This window comes from Labrus bergylta, chromosome 5 (genome assembly GCF_963930695.1).
Source record: "Labrus bergylta chromosome 5, fLabBer1.1, whole genome shotgun sequence".
Taxonomy (NCBI): Eukaryota; Metazoa; Chordata; class Actinopteri; order Labriformes; family Labridae; genus Labrus; species Labrus bergylta.
In genome coordinates this window covers 9,638,908-9,664,491 of record NC_089199.1, presented here as the reverse complement: position 1 = coordinate 9,664,491, position 25,584 = coordinate 9,638,908, and the positions used below count along the sequence as shown (strand labels likewise).

Below are 25,584 nucleotides of genomic sequence, written 5' to 3'. Positions count from 1 at the left end.
TGGTAGGAAACAAAATGATGGTTATGTTCTATTCCAATACTTATTCTTAAATGCTGTTAAATATCTTGACTTGTATGGGTGCCTGTATTTGACTTCCCTGGCCCTGTATTCTTTCTGGACCAGGTCATTATCAGAATTGGTATCTCTGTTTGATGCTGTAACTCAAAAGGTGTTTTATGCAAAGTGCTGTGTCTGCAAGTAAATCACACAAAACAACAAATGTGGAGCTGTGTAGTGGTAAGAAATGTGATAAGAAATGAGAAAGGAAATCAAATAAATGTTTATCTATATATTTGACTGTACCCTGTAGTAAAGGTTGGGAATTGACCTAGAGTGCTGAAATGGATGGATCCCATTACAACATGTGTACCATGTGTAAACTGACCGCCCCTGCAGCAGAGTTACAGTACAGCTGTGCCTCAATGTATGCATCTGTTCTTCCCTACCTTGACTGAATAGGCCAGGGAGATGGTGACAGCCAGCGGCAGCCCCTCCGGCACGGCCACCACCAACACAGTCACACCGATGATGAAGAACTTTACGAAGTACTGGACGTAGATAGGAGTGCACTCTGGGAGCCAAGGGAGCTTCTGCAATACAAAGTTGTCGATGGCAAAGAACAGGACCAGGATGATAACCGTGATGGCCGACATGAGCAGACCTGAAAAGAAGATTTTAAAAATGTTTTAAGTAACCAACATTTAGAATGAAAAGTTTAAGCTTAAAAAAGTTTAAATTTGATTCAGTTAAGTATGCTATCTAAACGTCATGTTCCAAGTACATCGTTCTTATATTCAAGGAAAGCTAATAAGGCATGCCTTTTAGCAGGTGCGGCTCATTAAAAATGGCGAAGAGAACAGATAAGCTGGAGTCATTTAAATAAAGACATAACTGCTTGGCCCCCTGAAGTGTTAGAAGTCCAAAGTTAAGTTTCTGCCAGACCTGCAAGGAGGCCATATGATGTTAAAGTGCTGCCTTAAAGCTAATCCACGCACGGTGTTTAATTGTTCTGACACCATGTCCTCATTCCATCACTCAGGTCAACAACAACTGATGAAACAGCACATTGGAAAAACAAGCACATCTTTACATGATTCATTAAAACTCAGAAACCCTTAACTTTTTATTAATTCAATAAGAAGGAAAAAAACCTTACCCATAAGAAAGTATTTTGCAATTGGGTTATTTTAAATCCTTAAAAAACATTAAAGGTACATTTAAGTTTTTTTTCATGATGCTGGTTTTAAGAATTCCTCCAGGCTGGCCAATTATTTAAGGAAAGTAATATTCACTGCTATCAATTGTTCAACAGTAATCCTACTATGTTGCTGCTGAGAGGACACCCACAGCGTGGGCTTATTGGCATGTGGGCATTTGTTGCTAAAAAAAACTTGCTGCCATGGACGACCTGCAATGTTTAAGATATCAACTCCTGGTGCCGTAAATTGCTTTTAAAGACTTAGTTCTCTTCTGATCGCAGTATGGATTGTAAAATTGCATTTCAAGTGAACAAACTGATGCCATTACCAGGGCTCATAGAGTCCATAGAGAACGGGCCACTCAGAGAAAGAAAGGGAACGGCTACAAATTTTCAATCCAGAAACTTGAGACTGCTTTGATTGCTTTAAGCACCCAAGAAGGGTGTCTTATCAGTGTAACACCTTACTTTGACTGGCAGGATGATGGTTCAGGGCCTTGTAGTCCCTGATTTAACTGCCTGCCTCAGTGATGGACTTGTCCATGTGCATTTGCTGTACCTGCTTTCCCAATCTGGACAGCCAGTTTGGTCAGCTTCCCCTGCAGCACAGACTTCTCTTTCTTCGAACCGGACACCTTCTTCTTCTCTTTCTCGTCGGACTCTCCGCCTTCAGCACTCTTTAGAGGCTGCATCTCCATGGCAGCTGCTCCATCCTGCTTCTTTACTGTAAACACCACAAGAAAAAAAAAAAAAAAAAAAGACATCAGCTGCATTAGGGGGTGGGTAAAAAAAGTAGGCAGGCTTCAGCAATCACTAACCATCTGATCTAGACACAAAGTGTAGATTTCAAAATCAAATAGATCATATCACATCCCTTAATATTCAGTAATTACAAAGCCTTCATATAACATAAAAGCTATTTTTTTGTTTGTCCCTGCATTGTCTTTATGGTAAAATCTAAGGGGGTGTGAAACTTGTTTTATAGATACGTCTTTTGCTTTTGGTAGGGACACATAGCCATTTCTTATCCTACACTGAGTTCTGAATAATTCAGAGGTTCTAACTCCAAAGTCCAGGCCATCAGAGTAATGAAGTAAAAAATGAATTCTTGTATACAGCAGCATATCCCTGGACCACACAGAAAATGTGCTGTGCTTAACACAAAATGAATAAACTAAGCACAAGAAACCAGAAAAGAACCAGAACAACAACAAAAAAAGAGGCTTTAATAAAGGGTGGAGAACATCTCAGTAGTCTCAGGCTTCTAGAGGTTTGTGTGCTGTATTAACCCTGAACACTGAAAAACAATTTGGCTTTTTACTCTGGGACCAGTATGAAATCATTTTGGAGTGGTATGGGATTTAAATGGAATCAACAAGCCAGAAATGTATTCAAGCATCAATCAACTGATTGATGTACAGTATAGATCATGATGGAGAGATGTATAGAAAGCCTCTCATGGACGCTCATTTCTTAATATCACAATGGAAAGAGAGTTATCATTGGAATTCCCAAATCAGTACAAGCTTTGAAATAAATGGGAACACATCACACACATTACTGAAGCTGTAACTGTAGGCTGGAGACTCTTACATGCATTCTACACAAGTGTCTTTGTTTTGTATATAAATATAATTTACAGTAATAAATAAACTAAAAAAAACAAAACAGTTATTCATCATCCTTTGAATGTAAAGTTTAAATAATATATCCCTGCCTGAGAGAAAATTACATTTTATCCATTGTATATTGAAGGAACTAAGTGGAAAAACAATCTTTCATATTTTCTCTATACATAAACTGCTATAGCTGTTAAACTCATCCCCGGCTGACTCTCTCGGTCTCCGTCTTTCTACCACTGACACACATACAGCACTGTGCTTAATGTCATTCATTGCCAAGAATCAATTCAGCCCAGTTTCCCAGTCACATTGAGGCATGTTCTTAATGTAAAAAAAAGTATTCTTGTGTGACATTCATCCAACAGTACACAAGAGAAAAGCAAGATCAAAAGATGTGACATAAATACACATCCAGGAAAAGGATTCATCTTCTAAAAGCTGCTTTTGGTCTACTTAGTCTGAAGTCGCCACAGCCAGGTTGAACCTTTCTGCCCTCTGATATAGGGATACTTTGACTTTTTCAACATATCTGTCTTCCCATCTCAACGGTTTATGAGATGAAACTCTTTCTATGACTGAAACTTGAACGACAGATTATTAAACATGATTACTCATAGATTTGACAACATCTACATCCCATGCATTTATCGAACTTTAACCCTTTGAACACTCACTTTCTAACACTTAACAATCAACAAATTATTCTCATTCTAAATACGTGGGAAAAAATATAATATATATAAATATATAATAATACCTGAAAAATAATAATGAATCAATGAAAATAAATTACATATGTTTTGGAGGTAGGTTTAGGTGCCCTGGCTCCCTCTGCTCCTCACTAACATTAAATAAATTAAAGTGAGAGCTGTTTTGATGGATCGCTTTAAAGGAAGGAAGTGTGCGCTCCATTTACCAAACATGACAAAACCTAAGGACAACATGAGCGCAACACTGCATGCAGCACAGTAATAGTTAAATCTCCATTATCTAGTTTTCATGATCGTGAGAAGCCAAAATCCTAATTGAAAAAAAAACTCAATTAACTACCCAGCAAAACTCATGTGGATATACTTTTTGCTTTGAAAAACAAAATAAGCTGGGTTGAGAATGCCAACAACTGAAAGTCTGAAAGCCAAATCAAAGATTTTAGATAATTGACAAAAAATGTGTCTTTTCCCCCTGACAAGCACATGGTAGAAAAACATTAGTGAAATAATCAAAGAGACACATTCCTTCAAAACTGCCTTTTTAAATCACACTGGTATTGGAAGGGTTATCAACAACATGCAAGTCTTAGGATCATAACTGATATCAGAAAGAAAATACATTTGGCATCGTTCTGAGTGAGGCAGATACAGTAGGGGACAGGTTTTGGTTGTCTCATACAGAGCACGACAAGCTAACAACACAACAAGAACAACGACACAACAACAGACCAGGGACAACACGTGGGTGGAAGACAGAGTGAAGAGGAGTGATTTTCTACCCTAATATGACTGAAGGTGAAACCTGGGTCAAACACTTAAGATTCTTCAGGATAATCTTGGTTAGAGGCAGATGTTGTCAAAGGTCCCTTTGAATCTAAGTGAGAGTTGTACAGCAAAGGGAAGTGTTCAAGGTTCAAGGGTTTTTTATTAGTACCTAAAAAGGTACATTTGTTGTGCAAAAGTGGGAGATTCCAGTGATACAGTGTGACAGTTTGAACAAAATCATTTTGGCTTTCCATCAGCATTTGACCCAGAGCTTACACCACACAGCACAGAAAGGAAACAGAAGAAGAAGAGGGAGAGATCAGGCAGAGGTGGAGAGAGAGAGAGAGAGAGAGAGAGAGAGAGAGAGGGAGAGAGAGCGAGAGAGACAGAGGGTGAGAGATATAGTTTGGTTACCTTTAATCTGGTTGCTCTCCATATTGCCATCTTGCATTTTACCTATGATGGAGACATACAAGACAATAACAACAACAAAAATAACCGAGGCAGACACGTAAACAATCACCACAAAGACCACACACGCAGTGAGAACCAAAAGCCACACACAGAGAGACAGGAAAATGACTTTAATACAACGCCTGTGTGACAGTCACATAGAAAGGCTCGTGATATGTAAGTGATGTATGCAACAACGAGCTACAGCCGCTGGCAAAGGGTACATGAAAGTCAATTTAATGGAGAGTTAACGCTGAGCACAGACGGAACTTTGGGAGCACATTTTCTTAAACTTAATGGGGGGAAAATAAGGTTTAACAGATATTATCTACTTGCACAGTCAGGTTGTTAAAAACACCTAATGGGCCTTTCTGAGACATCATGTGTGCGACATAACATTTCCAAAATGCTCACTTTCTGCTGAATTTTCTGTTTCAAAGTATTGTTTTGAATGACCGCCTCACACATGTTTATCCACACATTTCATCAAGAACTGTACATATGATTTTGTTCAGGTATACATTGAGATATATCGAGACACAGAGCAGATACAGCATTACATTAAAAACTGACAGTGAGGTAAAGTCCACCACAAACACACACAAAAGTATAGCACACACAAAAAAATGGGAGAGCGTGCATAAGAGGATAATTGAGAAAGCACATGCAAGATCACATAGTTAGAGGGAAGCAGACTGGAGAGAACTGTGAACAATACAGAGAGAGAGAGAGAGAGTGTGAGAGAGAGAGAGAGAGCCTGAAGGAAAGCCTCCCACATGGTGAAGTTACATAAGATCAACTGGAGGAAAATCGAAATCTAAGTTCAGGGACGGATAATTTGTAATGTTGTTATATTCTGCTTACACAAGTGGTATACTTAAATCAAATGTATGTAACAATCAAGCATCATTGTTTTAAAACGACAGAATCAAATGCCTGGTAAAGCTGCTACAGTATGCGCATTCTGTGCACAAACATTAGGTTTCATTTGCACAAGTTTCAAGAGTCTTGAGTTTCAACCTAAACATTTGTATGAACTCGATGTTTGCAGAAAACATTGATTATATACCGCATTGTTGATTACATTATCCATGTGGGCTGTAATTATGCAGACACGCACTGTGTGCCTCAGTGGTAAACAGGCTTTAAATAACAGAAAATATATGTCTCAGCCCTTACTCAAATGTCAGAGAGAAAAACTACTTGAGTGGAGCTGGAAGACCAGATTCTCTGAGAATTTTGCGTGATCTATGTGCAGAATAAATGACTCGTTTCACCTCCACTTCCACATTAGCCAGTTCCCTGGAGTCACAACAAAAGCTGAAGAAGACAAATTGCTCTGTTCCAGCCCAGAACAGCACAAGGTCATCATTACAGTGCAAATGGCACGCCCCTCCTGCCTTGAGAACAAACATTTTGTGGCTGCTCTCCAAGGAGACGAAAGATAAGAGAGAACGCCGTGCAGAAATGAGAAAAGTTAATCCTTCGCATCTCATCCAGTCAACACAGAAATGGAGGATTTGTACCCAGAGGGCACCAAACTAAAGTAGGTCCCTACTGTACACTTGTGTTACTACACTTCTTCCATCATCTTTATGTATACTGTCAGAAATCTGAATTCCAATAATAATTATTGTACCACAAGCCCACTAAGAAACAAAAGCAACTGAATGACATCACCTCTAAAAAAAAAAAAATTGTCGAGAGTAGGATAAGAAGATGGAAACCATTCTCATGTTAGTCCAGTTAATATGGAGCAACCACCAACAGCCAATTAGCTTAGCTTAGCATAAGACTAGAAACAAAGGACATAGCGAGCCTGGATCGTTCCAAAGGTCATAAAATTCCCTTACCAGAACCTGTACAGAAACGTCCGATCACATCTTGTTTTCTTAGTTTACTGTACACAAAAACCAAGACTTTCCTTCACAATGTTAAAAGACTGCACATCTTTTCCCAGCTATCCTTGACAGGGGCGCTGCTTGTCAACAAGCAAGGCAGGCAACTGCTTGGGGCCCCAAGCCACTTAGAGGCCCCCTGAGGGCTGACAAACTTTAAACCAAAGCAGCAGCCTAGATATGCAAATTTTGCAATGACAGTAGTAAACCTCCCTACAGGAGCCCCATCTGAAAGCACTCATTCTCGTTGCCCTGCTGAATTTGGGTTGGAAGGCCCCCCAATTGGTTTTTGCCTAGGGCCCCAACAGAATCACCACTGATCCTTGAATATACAGCTGAATGTTACATTCAAAGAATCGTTAAAGGTCTGTACGGTGTAAAATATACATTGAATGCCTTAAGAGACAATGGAAAGCATCAGGGGAAGAAAAAGATCGATACTAATTCCTACAACTGATGAGGTCATGCTTGGACATAATGGATACAAAAGGGTCTGACAAAATTATAAGAAACAGGAGAGAAGAACAGAAGGAGTCAAAGGTCAAGACAGAAAGAGGTCAGAGATCAGAGGTTTTGTCAACCTACCATTAATTAGGGTGGCACTGCCAGGGGCATTAATGCCTGCAGCCCCATCCGTGGCTATAGTTGCGATGGGGTGGATAGGGGGATGGGAGCAGTCTAGCCAGAAACAATGAAGGCCGAACATGAATGAACAAAAACACACACACGCGCGCCCACGCACAAACACACGCACGTGCACACACAAGACAATGAACAGAAATAACATGGTTATAGCACATTTAAGAGATTCATCATTTATATTGTGTATCTGTATAATTAACTCTAAGTTTTGAGGTAAGGCTGGATACAAAATGTGTAGTGCACCTTTTATTTTAAATCTTTATAATGACACTTGATTGATTTACTAAATGTGATGTCAATTAAATACACAAGTTCAACATTGGACAGACATGAAACACAAATCTGATCAGAACATATATATATATATATATACACATATATATATACATATATATGTATATATATATGTATATATATATATGTATATGTATATAAAATAAATATAATAAAAAGTCAAACCAGAGCTACAAAAAGAGAAGAATATAGGTTTATTTTAATAAATATGTGTTACAATTGACTTAAAACACCTTACTTTAAAGTCAATAGTATTGAACCGTGTTGATTTAAACTGTTTGTAATGTATTGTCATTTTAGCTCCTGTGTACAAACTATTTTATTTGAACCATGTTATTCATGTAATATCTTTTAGCATCACAAAAAAATAAACAAAATAAAAGTCTAAAGGGGTTGCTGAAAGAAACTGTACTTAAACTCTCCTGCAGTAAAAAACAAAGTCTTGAGCAGCCCACATATTAGTCAGGGAAACACACATGTATCAACCAGTTAAATAAGCATCAACGACCTTTGTCAGAATTTTCGCCCCAGCCTCACCTGCCAATTATGTCATGATTACACAAATTCAATTAATGGTCAAAACCTGTTTCCTTTGTTCATTTGGGTGTTTGTGTCTTGAATCACGTTTAAATTTAAACAAGAGGATTTGAGCCACTTGAAACATATATCCTTTTATCCTAATAATAAGAAAATGCTTTCTTGATCCATACAGTATGTGCACTGTAGCTGTTTCAGTTAAAGTTGTGTTGATGAGTGTATGTAGAGTATGATTTTTCAATGTGAATGTGTCAGTTTTGACCAAATCTGCAACTTTGATTGAAGGATGTGTTGGGTGGGTTTTGAAGGTTGTCTTAACTTTAAAGGTTTCAGTGAATCACAGCTCATTGTGAATTGAAATAGTTCACTGTAGGCTCCTCTGGGCCCAGATCATTTGTTACACAGTAGTGTTTGATGCTGGTTGTTTAGACACTGGCTTTATATTCTCCTTGTTTAATCAATCTGATAACATTAATTAAACCTGATAAATGAATGCATGTTTTTACTGTGGAACAGCCAGTTCCAAAGAAATTGTGAAGTACGACCGCAATCAAGTCACAACAACAACACATTTAGTGTTTGTTATTGTTACACCGTGTCCTAACAGCATGCAAGAGTTATATATTGCGTCACATAGCGCATGATCGCACGCTCACTGTCCACACTGCATCCGTTAAAAATGTAATTCTCTGCTCTGTGAATTTCAATTTCCCCTTGCAAACAATGTGACATCTTGTACTTTTGTATTTAAGGTGGAGCTTTGTATAGAGGAGCTGTTGACTCAAATCCCAACACTTAGAGGCTTGTCAATAAACGGCTAGCGATGAGCTGAAAAAAAGTTTTTCTCCGGTAAGTCAAAGCTCAACATTTCAGTCACGGACGTGGCTATTATTAATGCACTACTGTCTCCACCTTGTTCAACAAGCTAACAAGCCCTGCTGAGTGAGAAAAGCGAGTGTCAGTGTCTTGTAGAGCCTCCTCTTTCCTCGTTCTTCATCTGTCTACGCGAGCAACAGAGAGGATAATAGAAACGGGGCAGCGGTGTAAAAACAGCGCAGAGTTTGACGCTGACGCTCACTAGCGTCGTGTGCTGTTAGGAAAGGCTGTTAGTGTTCAGATCAGAGGCAGAATGTATATTCTGCAGTGGGATGACAGGCTTTACTGTGTCCTTGTATAGAACGTGACACTTCTGACACAGTGCTGAAGTAAATTCTTTTTAAACACACAGCACGCTAGTCATGCAAGTAACTGTCTGAGGAGGCACTTGAAACGCAGGCAAGAAATCCTTACTGATGTTAAGATATGTTTTTGTGCACATGTGAGATCTTATACCATCTACTTTACTCTGTACTGCTGGTACATGTGCTGTACACCTGTACGGCTGTTGCTCTCATGTCATTGTTCTGTAGGACAGAAATGAGATGAGTCTGACAGGCTGTTTTTATTTTTTATTCATAGCATTCAATAGGTCTATGAAACAGGACCCATGTTGAATGATTGCTAGTTAGTTTGATGAGTGCAGTGCCTGTTATAAGGGAAGAGGATTATGCTCAGTGAAATGTATCATCTGTCAACACTTAAAAAGATGCAGTATCAATGATGAGGCGTCTCTTTTTAAGTGAGAATTTAAACTGGTATGAGGAAGGGGGGGGGGGTGCTTGGATGCATACAATGGGTGAAGAGTAAAGTCGGACTTTTATCGGGGATCGTTAAGAGTGAAAGGTCAAAAGGATCAAGTACCACTCCCAGGGGTCAGAGAAAGGTGATACTCTACCTGTGTTCTGGTGTCCGTCTTCCACTGCCCCTCCTTTGAGTAGAATTTGGAAGGATAAGAGAGTAAGGATAAAATGCACCAGAACCCACAGAACCTGGATACTGCAGCTCACAAGTGTACCACCAGTACTTATTTAATACAGCATCAATACACATTCAGCAAAGACCACTGGGCATAGAGGCAAACTATCAGGTACAGCACTACAAAAACCTACATAAGTTAAACAGGTGCACATTAGTGAGTGTATTTTCAAAAACCCTTCTGTTAACGAGAACATTTAAAAACACTGATATTATGCAACAAGCGTACACAGACTTTCAGGACATAAAGTAATGAAATGAAAAAAAAAGCTTTTTCAAGGGTACGTTGCTGAGCAACACTGAGAAAAAAAAGACACATTACCTCTGCTCTGCTGAAGCAACAGCAGACAGTATGTTATGAGGCAGGTTTATAAGAGACAACTTTAAAAGAACTTACCTTTCTTTTCTTTCTTCTCCTCTTCCACGTCGCCTGCCCCAAGCAGGGTGAAGATGATTCCAGTCTGAGAGTTGACACCAACAGCAGAGACCACCATTCGCCCTGACCCCTCCATCACATGAGTCCCTGGAGACAAGGCAGAAGATTGTTATTATTAGTGCAGATAAGCCCCTCATTACAGTTCAGTTCACATTTTACCCATGAATAATTGAGGTTCATGAAGCAAACTGTTGGTAAGCAATTGTATAAACTAATCAGAACTAATCCTCCATGTGCATTAAGTTGAAATCACACACAAAGGTAAAGGTTTATGTCCCTATTTGGGCAATTTCTCCATTGTTTTATTGTCTGGTGTGTTCTGATTTCATAATGCAATATAAATCAAACAGACTCCTCTGAGGGACTGACGTAGTTTATCAAGGACATTCAGTTAATTTATCAGACGCTTTGGTCCTTTGTGGTTCTATGTTTAGCAACATTGACCTAAAACTGGGAATCATTGAAAGCGCTTAGATTCGTCCATTTAACCTTCCAGAGGGAATACCAAAAGCCTTAAGTTTGAAATGTATTCTCCATGTTTGACTATATAAGCTCCAATGTTTAGCATTGGTTTAATATGTAGCTGAAATGTGTGCGCCTTTACTCCACTTTTTTTTTTTTTTTTTTACACTTTTCTGTGTATGTATATATTAACTTCACACATGAAGAACATTATTAACCTTTGGGAGAGCAAGTCGATGTGGGTGAGTATGAGGCTAATTAAAGAAGGTGGCAAAAAGGCACACAGCTAATTATCCACAGGAAAAAAAAACACCAAGATGTGAGAGGAGATTAACCCACTTTTCTGTTATCAGTGGTATGTTTCATTTTGAAGAATCTTAGAGCGGCAAATTCTTTTGTCTCAGCTGCGGAAAAAAGTAAACCAATGAAGGTAGACGGATTAAAAAACGTCCAGATTGTCACAGGGGTGTCAAGTTGTGACCCCAACTAAGAATTTGCTTATTCTGATCTGATTGGTTAGATTTTGCAAATCGATGACTGATGGTTTTTTGTTTTTTTTCTCTCTCATTGATTCACATTCTCATTTGCAACATAAGAGACAAACCATCTAATTCAACTTTGACTTCTGGACTTGTAATAACAATTGATTCTATGATGAACTTGATTCAGAACTTGAGTCATCCTTTTTCTCGCACATTAGGTCTGCATCATGGTGCCTTCTAACAATATCTGAAATGCCCATTCACAACACAGAAGCCACACATGGTGGGCCGTCTGTGGATTCAAACCACCACAGCAGCCACAATCTACTCATCTGTCAGACCACCGACAAATAAACAATTTTTTAGTGTCTTTTGACTCACCAGTTGAAGATTTACTCTACTCTCCCGATTATAATATTCCAACAGAAAAGGTCTTGCTACATCAGAAAGGATCCCCGCGTGAAACCCAATGAAAGATTGAATCCAAACACATTACATCCATAAAGATCCACATATTTCTTCACATTTCCTTCCGCTGATCCCGATATCTCACTGTATTTTCTGTAATTATTAATTACTTATGAATACACATTTCCGATTGCATTAATCAAAATTGTGGCATTTGTACTAAGAGATGCTATGAGTCATTATTTATTTGGAAAAAACTGACACATCTATGTCAAAATAGACCTTGTGCACCCCTATATAAGTGGAATGATCCTTGTTCTATAAGCAGGTGTATGACTGTGAGATTGGCAGTCGACTGAGGCTCTTTCTAATGAATCATTGTATATTGGACTATTTGGGATCACCCCTAATTCAGATAAGGATTAACAGCATTTGTTCTTCTGTCCAAGTTAAAGCCATAACGGTGACCTATAATTCATTTGTTTTTATAAACAACAGAATATCTAGAAGGCTATAGGCAGACAAAAAATAAGCTAAGACCTGTAAGTAATGTCAGAGAAATAAAGGCAAATATAAACTCCTAGCATTTCTCTAAAGTGTTTATGCTGACCTTCAACATCATAGATTTAGATCTGAAGTGATTATTTAAAGATACGATTATTTTGTAGTATTTTATCCTTTCTATTTCTTTCAATGATTTGAAGTCACTGGCTTGAAGTAAAAAGGTTGTGACATAAGGATTGTAGGTGTAACCATCTTACCCACTATATGTTCTATAGTAGAGTTCTGGTTCAGGATGACAAACAGCACTTTGAGTGGAAAATACTTGAAAAATGTAAATGAGGGCTTGATTTAGTGATTCCAAAATGCTTTCCTTTTTATAAAGATGCAAACAACACTGTTCAAGAAACATATATCAACACACATAATACAGTACAATGGTATGTGAGGTTACTCAACTGTACAAGGTTGAACGTTGACATGTTTGTAAATGTTTAGTCCCAATGCCCAAATTCTCCTTGGCACCAAAACGTTAAATATGAATAAACATCATCGAGACACGCATTTCACAACTATCCATGAGCTGGAAACATACCTGACAACAGCATGGGGTCCTTGTCTGCACACTTCCTGACGTGGTCTGACTCTCCAGTCAAGGAGGACTCATCAATCTTCAGGTCATTGCCCTGGATCAATACACCATCAGCAGGAAGCAGATCACCTGCAACAATGTGCAACATGTTCATTTTCATTTTTTTTTTTTTTTTAAGTGGTTGGCTTTGTCTTACAAACGTAACAGTTCAGATAACTTCAAAGATTCATTAGTTTCACATGGACAGGATACTGTTTGACCAACTGAACAAGACGGCCTGGGGAGAGGCTGTGCGTCTGCTCTCCATGTACGAGTCAGTCTGCTGCTAATTCATTTCTCACCATTAACGTATGGTATCTAAAATACATTTAATTGCTCAAGGTGGACTTCGTAACTTTAATCCCTCTCTGGAAATGAGCTCCAAGTCTATTTTGAGCTACTGAAGCATGAAAATTATTTTACACAGAACAATGGACAGGCCAATTAAGTCAGTCAGTGGGCACGTCAGCCGCATCAAACTAATCACAAAATGTGTCAGAAAGTTTCAATCTAGGCCAAGGCTGCATTTAGAAAAGAGATGATGTAAGTTTCTTCAAGAAAAGGCGAGACACTTTTGATTTAGTCAAGTATCATCTATGTTAATATGTTTGTAAACGTGTTAGCATGACCTTGCGCTATGATTTGCTAATATTTTCATGTGTGTTTTGGTATCCGTGTCTCTACACAGCAGAGGGTCAGAGGAAGGTGAGAGGTTGTGAAGGTTAAAGACATGATTAAGGCATCTGTATGTCTAAGTTTTTTTTTATTGTTTTGAAAAAATGTACTTAACTATGAATTGACATTACAAAGAAATTGACTCTTGTTTTAAATGATAAATTGAATAAATCCTTACAAACACATCTGCACTCTTCACACCTACCGTATTTGATCTGTGCAATATCCCCCACCACTATATCAGCCACTGGCAGCTGTATGACCTGGCTACCGCGGACCACCTGGAATTTCTGCTCCTGCTCAATGCGGCTCTGCAGCCCACGGAACTGCTTTTCCTTCGACCAATCGTTGAAGGCCGTCACCAGCACCACACACACCACCGACAACAGGATAGCTGCACCCTCGATCCAGCCGGCATCTGCCTCGCCCTCATCCTCTACCCCACCTGCTGCTGCGCCACAGGCTGTAGTGAAGAAGAGGGAAATTGTAGAGATGTACATTTTCAAGTACACTTGGTTTTCATATGTGCATTTAGACAGAAATGTTTTGACAAAACACATTTAAACTCTGGATAGCAAGTTTTATGCAGATTTTGTTATGCTTATTACTTAAGTGGAATATGAACCCTTTCAAAATAAAAGAGACACAGAGAGATAAAATAACTGCACACTGCACAGTTAAAAGGCTGCAGAAAGCTGACACTGTGTATCTGTGTACATACTGTATATGTGTATAAAGACAGAAAGACAGACAGACAGAGTGAGAGAGAGAGAGAGTAAAACGTGTATAAGTGCAGTTTCTCTTTTCTTTTCTATGTAATATTAAAGGTTATCCTGAAACAAAATTTACTCTGAAATGACCTTCAGAGAATTCACCTCGTCTCTTCATTCATTTGCTCCACTTCAAATGAATGCCCAGCAGTCAGCTGGCGGTGTGCACTCACAGACTGGGATATATTTTGGAATGAAACGAGGCTTATTCCCAGTCCTCCTCGTGCTGCTTCATGTAATACTCTTGGAGCCATTGTGCCCGACACTCCTGGCAAGCTGACTTCAAAAGCCCTCAGTGGGGTGATTTGCTTTGGACTATAAAACACTAGCAGCTCACAAGGGAACTAGTGCCGACCCCAAATTATACACAATAGATATGCAGTGTCTGCTTTAACCAAGAACTGGACTCCAGGAGCATTTGGGACTTTCTGGTACATTGCAGAGGGTTTACAATCAATATGATGTTCATTTAGTGGTTCCATACAGTAAGAGACTATACAGTCTTTGATCTGACATACTACCAGGACCAAACAACATATACGCGACTCATTATACAGGTAGTGACCGCATTCGAGTGTACACTCGAACACAATCATGAATTTGATGCAATAAACTCAATATCTCGATTTAGGAGTGAGTCTGGGTTTTTCATCCCCCTCTAAATAAATGGTTGAAGAGATATGTTTCTTCAGATAATTTATTATGTTTTTTCTGTTAATAAGAGTTCCCGGTTTTGACGTGTGACAGCACAGCATCTGGGGATTCACAGGTAATCTACCTTCCAGAATTATGCAGCAGTATAGTAAGAGCTGCATTGAGCTTGTTTGGTTGAAGTAGTTCTAAAAAATATGTCATAAACCACGTATTTATTTTACCTAAAAGAACAAAATGAGGAGCAATCCAACAGTGCAAGAGTGAAAACTGTTTGGTACGATGAGTCCAGTCGGTCTTGCTGGGTCATGCATGAAGCATAGAGGGTACAGTAAGTAAAGAAGCTGTCCAAGGTTCTGAGTGTAACAGCTCTTTGTATTTAAAATAAAAGCGTTCTTGTCCCTATGACAGACACAGTCAGGAAGCTCATGTGTAGCTATCCATGGTGCTGAAGCTACAGCACAGAGTGTCATGACTAACATACATGAAAGACAGTCTTTTAAGACTTGGTTTTAAACGGATACAAAAAAAAGATTAGAGGCATAATATTTCCAATTTCACTTGGAAACCTTTTTAAAGCATGTTGGTTTCCATTTCTACCATTACTATGTCCTTTGTAAGGTTTTCTTTTTGTTTCATTGCATGTTGTGTGTTTGATGCAGACACAATAAAGAGCCTCCATGTTCGGCTGTGTCCGGGATGTTTCATATGCAAATGAGAAAGAAGTCATCCCACCACTTTCTATTTCTGGACCCTTTAGCTTCTGTTGACCTATTAATAAACTGAACAGTAAAGCAACACTGACAAATGTTGGCTTTGTGAATGTGTGTGTGTTGATGGATTGAGTTTGGATTCTGAATAGAAATGTCATATACATACATTCATACACACATAAAAGGCACTTAAGAAAACCTTTCATGCACTATAGAATGTGACTGACACAAGAAAATGAGTATTATAACAAGTATGTGTATGATGGCTAACATATTACTGACAAAGTTGGATTCTGATCCATATTTTTGTTTTGTGCTTTGAAATATACACTCCACATAAACACACATAAAAATAGTTAAACACACACACACACACGGGTATTTTCTCAATTTAGCCTCAAAGTGTGTATGAATTAAAATCTTAAAGAATTGCTCTGCGTTTCATTTTTCTATTTAAATCCTCTACTATCTTTCTAATATGAGACGAGACTTGCTTAGTGGCACTTTCGTTGTGCCTTAAGTAAAGGGAAGCTTGATTATGTATCTGCAGATTGATGCAGTATATTATCATAATGATCCCTTTTGGCTTTTTCTGCCTTACTTGGACTTGATGATGCAGAGAACTCGGTCCTAAAAGTGATACAGCTATAAAAAAAAAAAAAAACTATGAAAAAGAAAAGTGCCGGCTATAACTGACTGTCAAATCCCAATTCACCAATAGTTTTATAACCTCACTACTTGGCTGACTGATCGTTTATTTGCCTTCTCATTAATTTGTTCTAACCAACTGAAAAATGTGATAACACAGAAATGATCTGATTAACTACCCATGCAGGTAAGATAAAGTTAACTACTTCTTCCCTCTCTGGTATTTCTGTTAAACCCCTTAAATTGATGACTGGTCCCCTCTGGCAGGATAACTGAATTCCATTACTGAGATAATGCTAGGAGCAATGACTGATGTTGCTGACTCAGCACCTTGTTATGGTCTCTCTCTCTCTCTTCATTTCCTGTTTCACGGCTCACAGGGCTGATGTATGGCGCTGGGAGCTCAAGGTTATTTCTCTACTCAACACTTCATTAACCTTCCCTGTGCCTTTTATACACACATTTAGCACGTTGATAACTCGCACACGCACTCAAGCACAAACACACACACACAAGCACATACAATTACACCTATGGTTGATGAGTCATTTGATCTCTTGAGGCAGGTAAAGTGTGACCTGCCTCAACAATTAAAAAAATGTGTGCATACATGTAGGTGTAAGGGTGTCAGCATGAGCCTGTAATGTCAGAGGAAGTGATATCAGTAGGTCGATGCAATCATAGCCTTTCGCTGTCCTCAGCAGAGATGCCAGAGATAACTGCCCTGGTGTGTATATGTGTGCCTCAAGAACTCAATATGGGGGATGAGGAAGCATTTTCAAAAGACGTGATGTCACAAAAAGCAGCTTCACTCACACTCTCCGCCACTCTCTCCAGGAGGGTGGTAGAAGGAGAGGCCCAGGGAGATCAGGGCAGCGAGCTCCAGGATGATGAGGGTGACATCTTGCAGGGCTTCCCATACCAGCTGCAGGAAGGTTTTTGGCTTCTTTGGAGGTATCAGGTTTTTACCGTATATTTCTTTTCTCTTGTCCAGGTCAGGTAGGGCACCTGCGAGACCTGATGAAGGAAAACATAGAACAGGTTAATCTCCACTGTATCTCTCTACGAGGCTCAACCGCAGTACGAAATGGTAATAATCTTTTGATATTTCACATTTCATCCAAGTTAATCTTCATTTTTTTATTCCCACACACAAAAACTTAAAAAAATGTGCAGCTGCCACCTTCAGTCTTTTACACCTATATATATATATTATATTGTTAAAAGCACTGAAATCAATACTTTTTCTTACTTGCTTCTTTCTTCCTCACTCTCAAACCACACCAAGTATCTCTAATTACCAGTTTTAGTCATGGCAGGCCACGGCACTGCATTCCTTATATAATTCTGTTCAAGAGATGAGGGCCCTGTGCTTTGACCTCATCCGCCTCCTCATCCGCCATGAACTACTGTACACAAATATCTCTGGCTCTGAAGAACTTCATACTGGCTCCAGGCACAATTTACTTTTAGAATACAGTCCAGAAAATAATTTTCATGCAGAAGCTCATATAGTGTTGCAACGAGAGTTTCACACTTTCACAAAAGCAACAGTTGAAATTCATTATTTATGCAGAAATACACAAGAGGGACTCTTTGTGTCAGATTTTGCCTTTTTGTTTCTTTTCCATTTCAAGATGCTTCATGTTACTTTTCTTATGGAGGATTTATAATTTCTGAACTTTGAATATTATGTGTTGAATATTGAAATAATAAACGGTTGAGTCTGCGCCTGCGGATGTTTGTTGAGTTCAGGTGTTGAAGAGACAAGAAAAACCTTCATAAAAAAGTTCCCCAATACAAAGAACTCCTTTTTCCTTCAATGTCTGACTCCTACTGAAGTCAGCTCCAAAAAAAGCAACTACAGCACTAACTGTAATAATCCATCTGACTATGTCATTCTTGTGTGACTAGCCCACTCACTAGCTTTAGCTTGTTGAAGACAGACTCTATTAGGGCCTAAGGTCATAATTGAAAATCAAGCAGGGTGTAATACAGAATTAGGTCACCTAAAATTCCTTATATTTCTTTTGTTTAAAGCATTTGAGTTGTTGGAGGATTTCAAGAAAGGTTCCACGATTATAACAAAAGTACTTTCAAAATATATCCATGGTTTCGATGGCCATGGTTTAAATCCACCTCAAATAATAATTGATCTCTATAATAATCTGAATCACTGAATTATAATTTAATGTTTAAAATCTTACAAAAATATAATAACCTTTTCTCCAGAGAATAAGATAACATATTTCATTTGCTTATTTAACATTAACCGGGAAACAAAGCATTAGTAATAATATCAAATCAAGAAAAGCAAAACAGATTCTAACAACAGAGTAAATATAATCTGCAATTGTTTGGCAACTTTGAAATAAAGTAATGTATCGCCTGATTCTGAGAACTGTTTAATTTCACATCAGTTGAATTATAACAATAATTTATGACTCAAGGGTCATGTCTAAATGGTTTTTAGGCCAAAGATCAAATGACATCCACATTTGGCAAAATTGCATTGTGGTCCATCCTTTCATCTCTAATATAAGATTTCCTTATCTTTCTCCCATTATGAGCTTTTACATTGAGTACAACATTCCCACAGTATAGTGGATAATAAATACATTGTATCCGTTATAGATAAAGCTGACATTCAGAGAACTAACAACCATTTACAGTAGATGTGTGCTCGGTTTAAACAACTCCAACTAATGAAAAAAGATTTTCATCAAGCCACATTTATTGATTTCTGGTTGGTTCCAGTAGACTAAAGGCATACACAAGCACAGTGTGTATGCCCTATCTCTCTCTCTGTCTCTCTCGCTCACAACTGCAGACATTACCACAGCATTATGTCATGCATGGTGCGTCACTGGGTCTCCCAGGAGTGGCCCTGGATTACACCTGATAACATTGCTGCTGCATGACACCCTATCAAATGGGAATGCATATAACAGTGAGATGACTTATTATCATCTGTGGAAAATATCTGATGATCTGCATTCAGCTGATGCAGCCCAAAGAGGAACAAAGAGAATGAAAGTGTGTGGAAACCAAACGCTTCATTACTACAAAAAATGAGAGAATATACGAAGAGGAATCCGTTTTTTTAAGTCTTGTAAAAAATAAATAAAAATGGAGCAACATAGAGGAGGAAGACGAGGACAGAAGGAGGGCAGGCTGAAAAGAGAACAATTCCCAGCTCATACGTAGGAGAATGCCCTGGTTAGAAATAGATCAGGCTATAAATAGCCTCATTATCCATTCTCTTTTAATTGTCTCTGTGAGAGGACCAAGCATGCTCTCCCATTGATCTCCACAGCACACCGCATCACATCACACACGAGCATGTCTGCGTGTGTGACTGCGTTTGTGGGTGTGGATATGTGTGTGCGCATGGCTCTGTAAATCGTGACCGCCTGCACGTGCTGAGAGTGTTTGTAATAAGGGTGGCCAAGCATGCCTGCGGTTGCTTGCAGTTATCACACGGTAAACCTAGAGCTCTTATAATCACACATTAGCCAGCTCCAGTTTGTGAGATACACAGACACACACACGGACACACACACTACGACACACATGTATGCAAAAGCACATGTTTTAAACATAACCACATTTAGCTTATGTAGAGCCCCCTCCATCTTTAAAGGTAGATCACGTGGACATTACACATGACATTTAACTACATTGTCTGTCAACATTTTATCCAGTGAATATTTAAAAACAACAACAAATACATATACTTATCCTCCGACTCCACATTTCTGTCATCTGTAAAGACACAGGGGAGCTGCTTACTTTAAGCTTTTGTCGGCCGTTTAATGAGCATAGATATGAGATTGTGCATCAGTTCAGCATGTCACTTAACCTTTCTGAAAATGTGATCAGTGTTCTCCTTAAACGCTCTTGAGATGTGAGCAATGCAAGTGATCAATCTCCCAAATCATTACATTCTCACTTCTTCTTGGAAAATCCACGGCCACATTCTCGTTCCTTCCTGGAGTGCTGATTGCAATGCTGCTCAAGATTGTCTTGCCAGATTATGAAATATTGTAGGCTAAATACTGCCAGCCCACCTAAATGCTCTGGCAGTGGATTTTGAGGAGGCAGTGAGAGGGCAGAGAAACTGTGGCGATATACAGATGAGTCACAGCAATCTCGCAGAGGATTAAGGATAATTGCAGAGAAGTAAGTGTGCTGGAGCTTATTACCAGGTAGCGAAGCCAGGACACATGTAATGTACATGTAATATCTAATAGTACAAGAAAAAAAGATGGAACTCCTTGTACTCTTGTTCATTCTTCTCTTTGTTCAAAAGCTCATTGTAATAGTTGTAATAAAAGTCCAAACTTTAAAAGCCTTGTAGAAAGGAAATTGGAGCCTACCTATAAATAATGAAAAATGAGATGAGAGATGTTGCATTATCATCAGCGTTAAATTGCAGTTCCCTTTTAAGACAGTCAGCCGATGGACTTAAAACAAACTGTGCGCATCCTGCTGACTCAGCACATAAAGTAAAATCCATCCACTGTGCCAGGAATGCACCCCGGGTTTTAATCTTATTTATGAATTTGGTTGCATGCCATCACACTACTCTCCCATATTTTCAGCCACTTTCCATTGAATACTAGCTAATGAAGCAGCCATGCTAAATAATAAATAACATGTGGCTGTATTTGATTGTATGCATTAAATGACAACAGGGACACATGTTGTGCAGCACGAGCTAAGCATGAACTTCTCTGAGTTAAGAGGAAGGCTAACCAAATATAGTACACCTGCTTCTGTAAAGAACAGAAAAACATTTCTTTATGAGCCTCTGTGTTGTTAAAACATCTAAGAGGGCTGACCTGCAGTTTGGCTAAAGCACAACACTTTAGCATGATATAAAGGGACTTTATTATTAAAAATGAAATGATTAGCTATTATCTGTAAATAAAGGTTTGTTGTTCTATCGATTAATCTACAAAAAAAGAAGCAGCATTTATTTTGTTGTTTTTTGGGGAGGAAAAACAAAAGCAAAGGTATGTAGTTTGATAAGATGATATGACCTAGGCAGCAGAGTCCGGGCTTCTGAGTAGACGGAGCTCCGCCAACCTTAAGCAAAGTGATCTGGCACTACTACCACCCGACACCCTAACCAGTCAACACAATGGGACCGTGTCGTACCCTCATTCATGCACGGCCTGCTTCTAACTCAAACTTAGTGAGTGTGGACAACAGGAACACTAGGAATACATCTTAAGGCCCTGACACACCAAGCAGACAGCAAAGAACTAGTGTGGACGAAGGCCGCCTGTGGCGTCGCCTCATGTCGCAGTTTGTCTTGGCCAAAAAGTTGCACTTGAACACACCGCAAAGACTACAGCAGACGGCCAACCACCTCATACGTTCTGCACATGCGTGAGAGGAAATAACTCTCCATGCCAGCAGGTGGCGGTAGTCCGTTGTTATGATACAAGAAGACAATTTTCACAGCGCTGTCGCGCTCCACTCGTATTATAAATTTAGGTAGCCTACTAACGGAGAATAAAATGTTAAAAATGGCACTGGCTTTGTGGGCCATGGGTCTTTTAGTGCAAAAAGAAAAGAAGAGGGAAAAGTGACAAATAAGGAGAAACCGCACTGAAGGGTGAAAGAAAGGATACTACAGCGGCATGCTCAAGGGGCTTTCCTGAACTTATGTCGAGAGCTGGAGATAAATGAAACCTCTGAACAGCCAATCAGAGAGATTCCTCTCACCGATGCTGATTCAACATGTCCAATCGGCCAAAAAATCACCGACGGGGGCTGACAGGTAGCGACGGAGCCGGACACACCGCAAAAACTACGGCGACGACCGCTCACCAACGGTTCTAGAACAACGATCTCCTTGGTGTGTCAGGGCCTTTACCCCATCTCCCCCTATTCCATTTTCTTAACAATGGGTAGGCTATGGTCTTTTACTTGCTCTTTTGTAAAGCGTCTCAAGAGAACACTTGTTATGAATTTGGGCTATATCAATAATGATTGATTGATTGATTGATTGATTGATTGATTGATTGAGAAGCAATTGTCAACACTAACAAGCAAAAACATGCTAATATTTTACATTTTCCCAATAAACATATGTAACTAAATTAATTTCAAAAAGTTTCTAGATCACAAAAGAAAATTATTTTGATTAACACACCTTCTTCTGATTAATTATCTTAACTCTGTAATTAACATTGAGCAATCTATAAATCAATCCAGGGTGTCTGACTGAAATCTGCCTTGACAAACGGTTGCTACCTAGCATCCTGCACCCAGAGATGAAACATAGAGATTAAAAAAAAAAGAAACTTTACACCTTGATTTCAGCATGAGAGGAAATTAGATTTTTTTCAGTGGGAGCATGATGGCATATTTTAACAGTTGGCCCTTTTTTGTCCGGGGCTAAAAATAGATTGCCATGGAAACACTATGCATCCTACACGTCGAGTGAAAATACCCACGACTCTGAACCTTGGAGAATGTGTGAATATGTAAGTGTTTGTATGTGTGGGTTTGTATGTGTGTTTGGTGTGCAAGAGTATGCTTACGTACTTTTGTATGCCGTTAGGAATAAAAAAATAAGAATTAAATGATGATGACCTCCAAATGTCCTTGAAACCCAGGAATGTGATAGTGGAGCAGCAAAGAAAAAAAATCTTTTATGAAACTGTATATATTTATAAAAATATGTACACAGTTTGAGCTGATCAACATTTAAGAGTGTCTCCCCAGTTTTGAGTGGCATCTCCCTCCAGCTTTTGGTTTAATGTCCTCCTTTCTGTCTGAACTTTTTCTCCCCTCCTCACAATACTGCGTTCCACATTGTCCAAAACATGTCACCATGGCAACAGGGTTGTATGACGATGATGATGATGATCATCATCATCATAACGACGCAAAATATTGATGCCTTTTTTCTGCAGCGAATCAATAGCTGCAACATGTATTCTCAGCTTTCACCATTTTGAAAGGAGCGAGGGGGAATGAAGAGGGAAGAGAGAGAGAGAGAGAGAGAGAGAGAGAGAGAGAGGGTTGAAGTGTGACTCAGAGAGCAAAAGAGAAGCAGAGAGAGAGTAGGGTGGATGTAGAGTAACTCTATGAATAATAACCCATCAGCAGCTAAAAGGTGGATAATTATCTTGCTCTTATTAGAAGATGGAGTGATGGAGAAATGTGTCACAGTGTCCTTGAGAATGACCTCCATAATAATGACACCATTTTATGCCATGAAAAAAAAAGAAGAGGGTTTGTTATTGTGGGAGCAAAGGCAGAATAAAGTAGGAAAGCTTGAAAGGGCAAACAATATAAAGATAATGAACTTTAATATATGAAAGTAAATGACAGAGAGAAGAGAAAGGAAAGGGATGGAGAGAAGTGTGAAAAGATTTTTGATAAAAACCAGCCGGGGGCGCACAAAGATGAAGAACATAATAATAACAAGGAAAGGCAAAAAACCTCTGCATGCTTTTAGTTATGTTACAAAGGCATTGAGTTTGAGTATATTACATAGGACAAGGTGGCAGGGACAGTATTACTGACATTCATACTGGGGTTCCAGTATAGGAAGGTACTGAACTGGATGTTTTAACGACAGCCTTCTGGTTTTCTGTGTTTTAGATGGTGACTGTAATTAAATTGATTTTAATTCTGTATTTTTATTTAATATAGTAGTAGTAGTTACATAGTTTACTGACAATGTCAAATATATTAACTTAGAGTCAAGTTGCTATGGTAAAACACTACATAGATACTTTCTGGGATTAGTGGAGGAATAAATAAAAACTAAACTTATAAAGTAAATTATGAGCATCCAGAAAGCCCAGAAAAAATAATATGTTGTTCATAAGAACACCAGAGAGACAGATGCAGGTGAAATAAGTCTGTGAAAACCTGATTTGTGTGCAGTCTCGTAAACGGCAAGGTTTAAAAGTTGCTGACTCACGTCTGCTTCCAGCAGAAAGGACACATTGTTGTTCCCTAATTTCCAACATGTTACATATCCTTGTTTTAATTTAATACATTTTAATTTAATACATGCATGATCATGTATGTTTAGGACTTTTTTAATCACCACAATGACAAAGAATGGAGGATGGAAATTGAATCAGTCAGTGGATTGGAGGATCTGAACGAGGTAAAGAACATATAATTGGGGAATGTGACTAAATTAAAGAAGTAATTCTTGAGGGGGGCGCACCCAGCAGCACAGCAGGCCCACCCACTGCTAAATGGAGACCTAATTAAAGAAAGGAAGTTATTTTTCTCACTTAATTACGGTAGGGCTGGATGTTTTGGGGGAAACATCAAGAAATTGATGATAGTGCAGCATTTAAAACAGCAGGAAAAAGGGTGTCTCATCCTGTCGCATGTTCACACACAGGGTTTTTCTCTAGTTTGAAGAAGTTTTTGTTTTTATTTGGAGTCGTCTAAGCTCCGAAGGCTGGTCCTCTTCGGGCTAGCTCACAATGTGGAGTTCCGCGCTCTGATTCTCAGCAAGCTCTGCACCCTATCACGCCATGAGAGTGCAAGAGGGCACGGCAGGAGGCAGGCAGGCAGGCTCTCTCTGAGAAGACGAGTGGATGTGACACGTTTTCAGTGGAGCCAAACAGGCGAACAGACATACTGTACTACATGTAAACAAACGATGGGGGGAAAATACATTCTCTCATTTCATGAAGAGTCACAGGGTCACTCTCACACATACACGCACAATCGCACACTAAGATCCATCAGTCATTCCCCTGCGGTCGGACTCATCTACAAGCTAATGGACTGGAATGTGACACTGAGCAATTTCTGACGCCATGTCATTGCCAACATGCGTGTGCTGTGTGTGTGTGTGTGTGTGTACACGTTGAAATCTGTGACACCACGCTGCATCTTAGTATGCTATGCTTTAGCTTGTGCCAACAAAATGACACGTCAGTCTAATGCTGCAGATGTACAGTAGGGATCGTAAGAGAACCAGGAAAAGGGTTCAGTGAGCTCAGAGGAGGTGTGGTCCATGATACTGCTTTTACAGGATATGATTTAAAGGAATACTTCAACATGTTTGGGAAATGAGCCTACTCACTTTTATATTTTTTATTTGCTCAGAGTAAAAGATTAAGATTGGTACAACTTTCATCTTCTTTGTACATCAAAGGAGGCACTATGTCTTCACGGGGAGCAGTTACTAGGCAACCAGGGGATATTTAAGGAAGTTGCTGTCTCTGACCAAGAAAT

The 25,584-nt window shown here is 39.1% G+C and overlaps 1 protein-coding gene across 19 annotated transcripts in view; it reads right to left on the bottom strand.

The window, feature by feature from the left end:
* The window catches only part of atp2b2 (ATPase plasma membrane Ca2+ transporting 2), a 125,717-nt gene that overhangs the window by 29,086 nt on the left and 71,047 nt on the right, over nucleotides 1-25,584 (bottom strand). For 11 of the 19 annotated variants that reach the window (XM_065954698.1, XM_065954693.1, XM_065954695.1 and 8 more), the window contains 9 exons: nucleotides 17,167-17,367; nucleotides 13,774-14,031; nucleotides 12,858-12,983; nucleotides 10,371-10,496; nucleotides 9,894-9,926; nucleotides 7,232-7,324; nucleotides 4,710-4,751; nucleotides 1,758-1,922; nucleotides 447-661 (listed from right to left, as the gene is read on the bottom strand). In XM_065954698.1, coding sequence (XP_065810770.1) covers nucleotides 447-661; nucleotides 1,758-1,922; nucleotides 4,710-4,751; nucleotides 7,232-7,324; nucleotides 9,894-9,926; nucleotides 10,371-10,496; nucleotides 12,858-12,983; nucleotides 13,774-14,031; nucleotides 17,167-17,367 — 1,259 coding nt within the window. The remainder of the gene's footprint in view (nucleotides 1-446; nucleotides 662-1,757; nucleotides 1,923-4,709; nucleotides 4,752-7,231; nucleotides 7,325-9,893; nucleotides 9,927-10,370; nucleotides 10,497-12,857; nucleotides 12,984-13,773; nucleotides 14,032-17,166; nucleotides 17,368-25,584) is intronic. The other 8 variants (XM_065954707.1, XM_065954699.1, XM_065954711.1 and 5 more) reach the window with 6 other exon arrangements.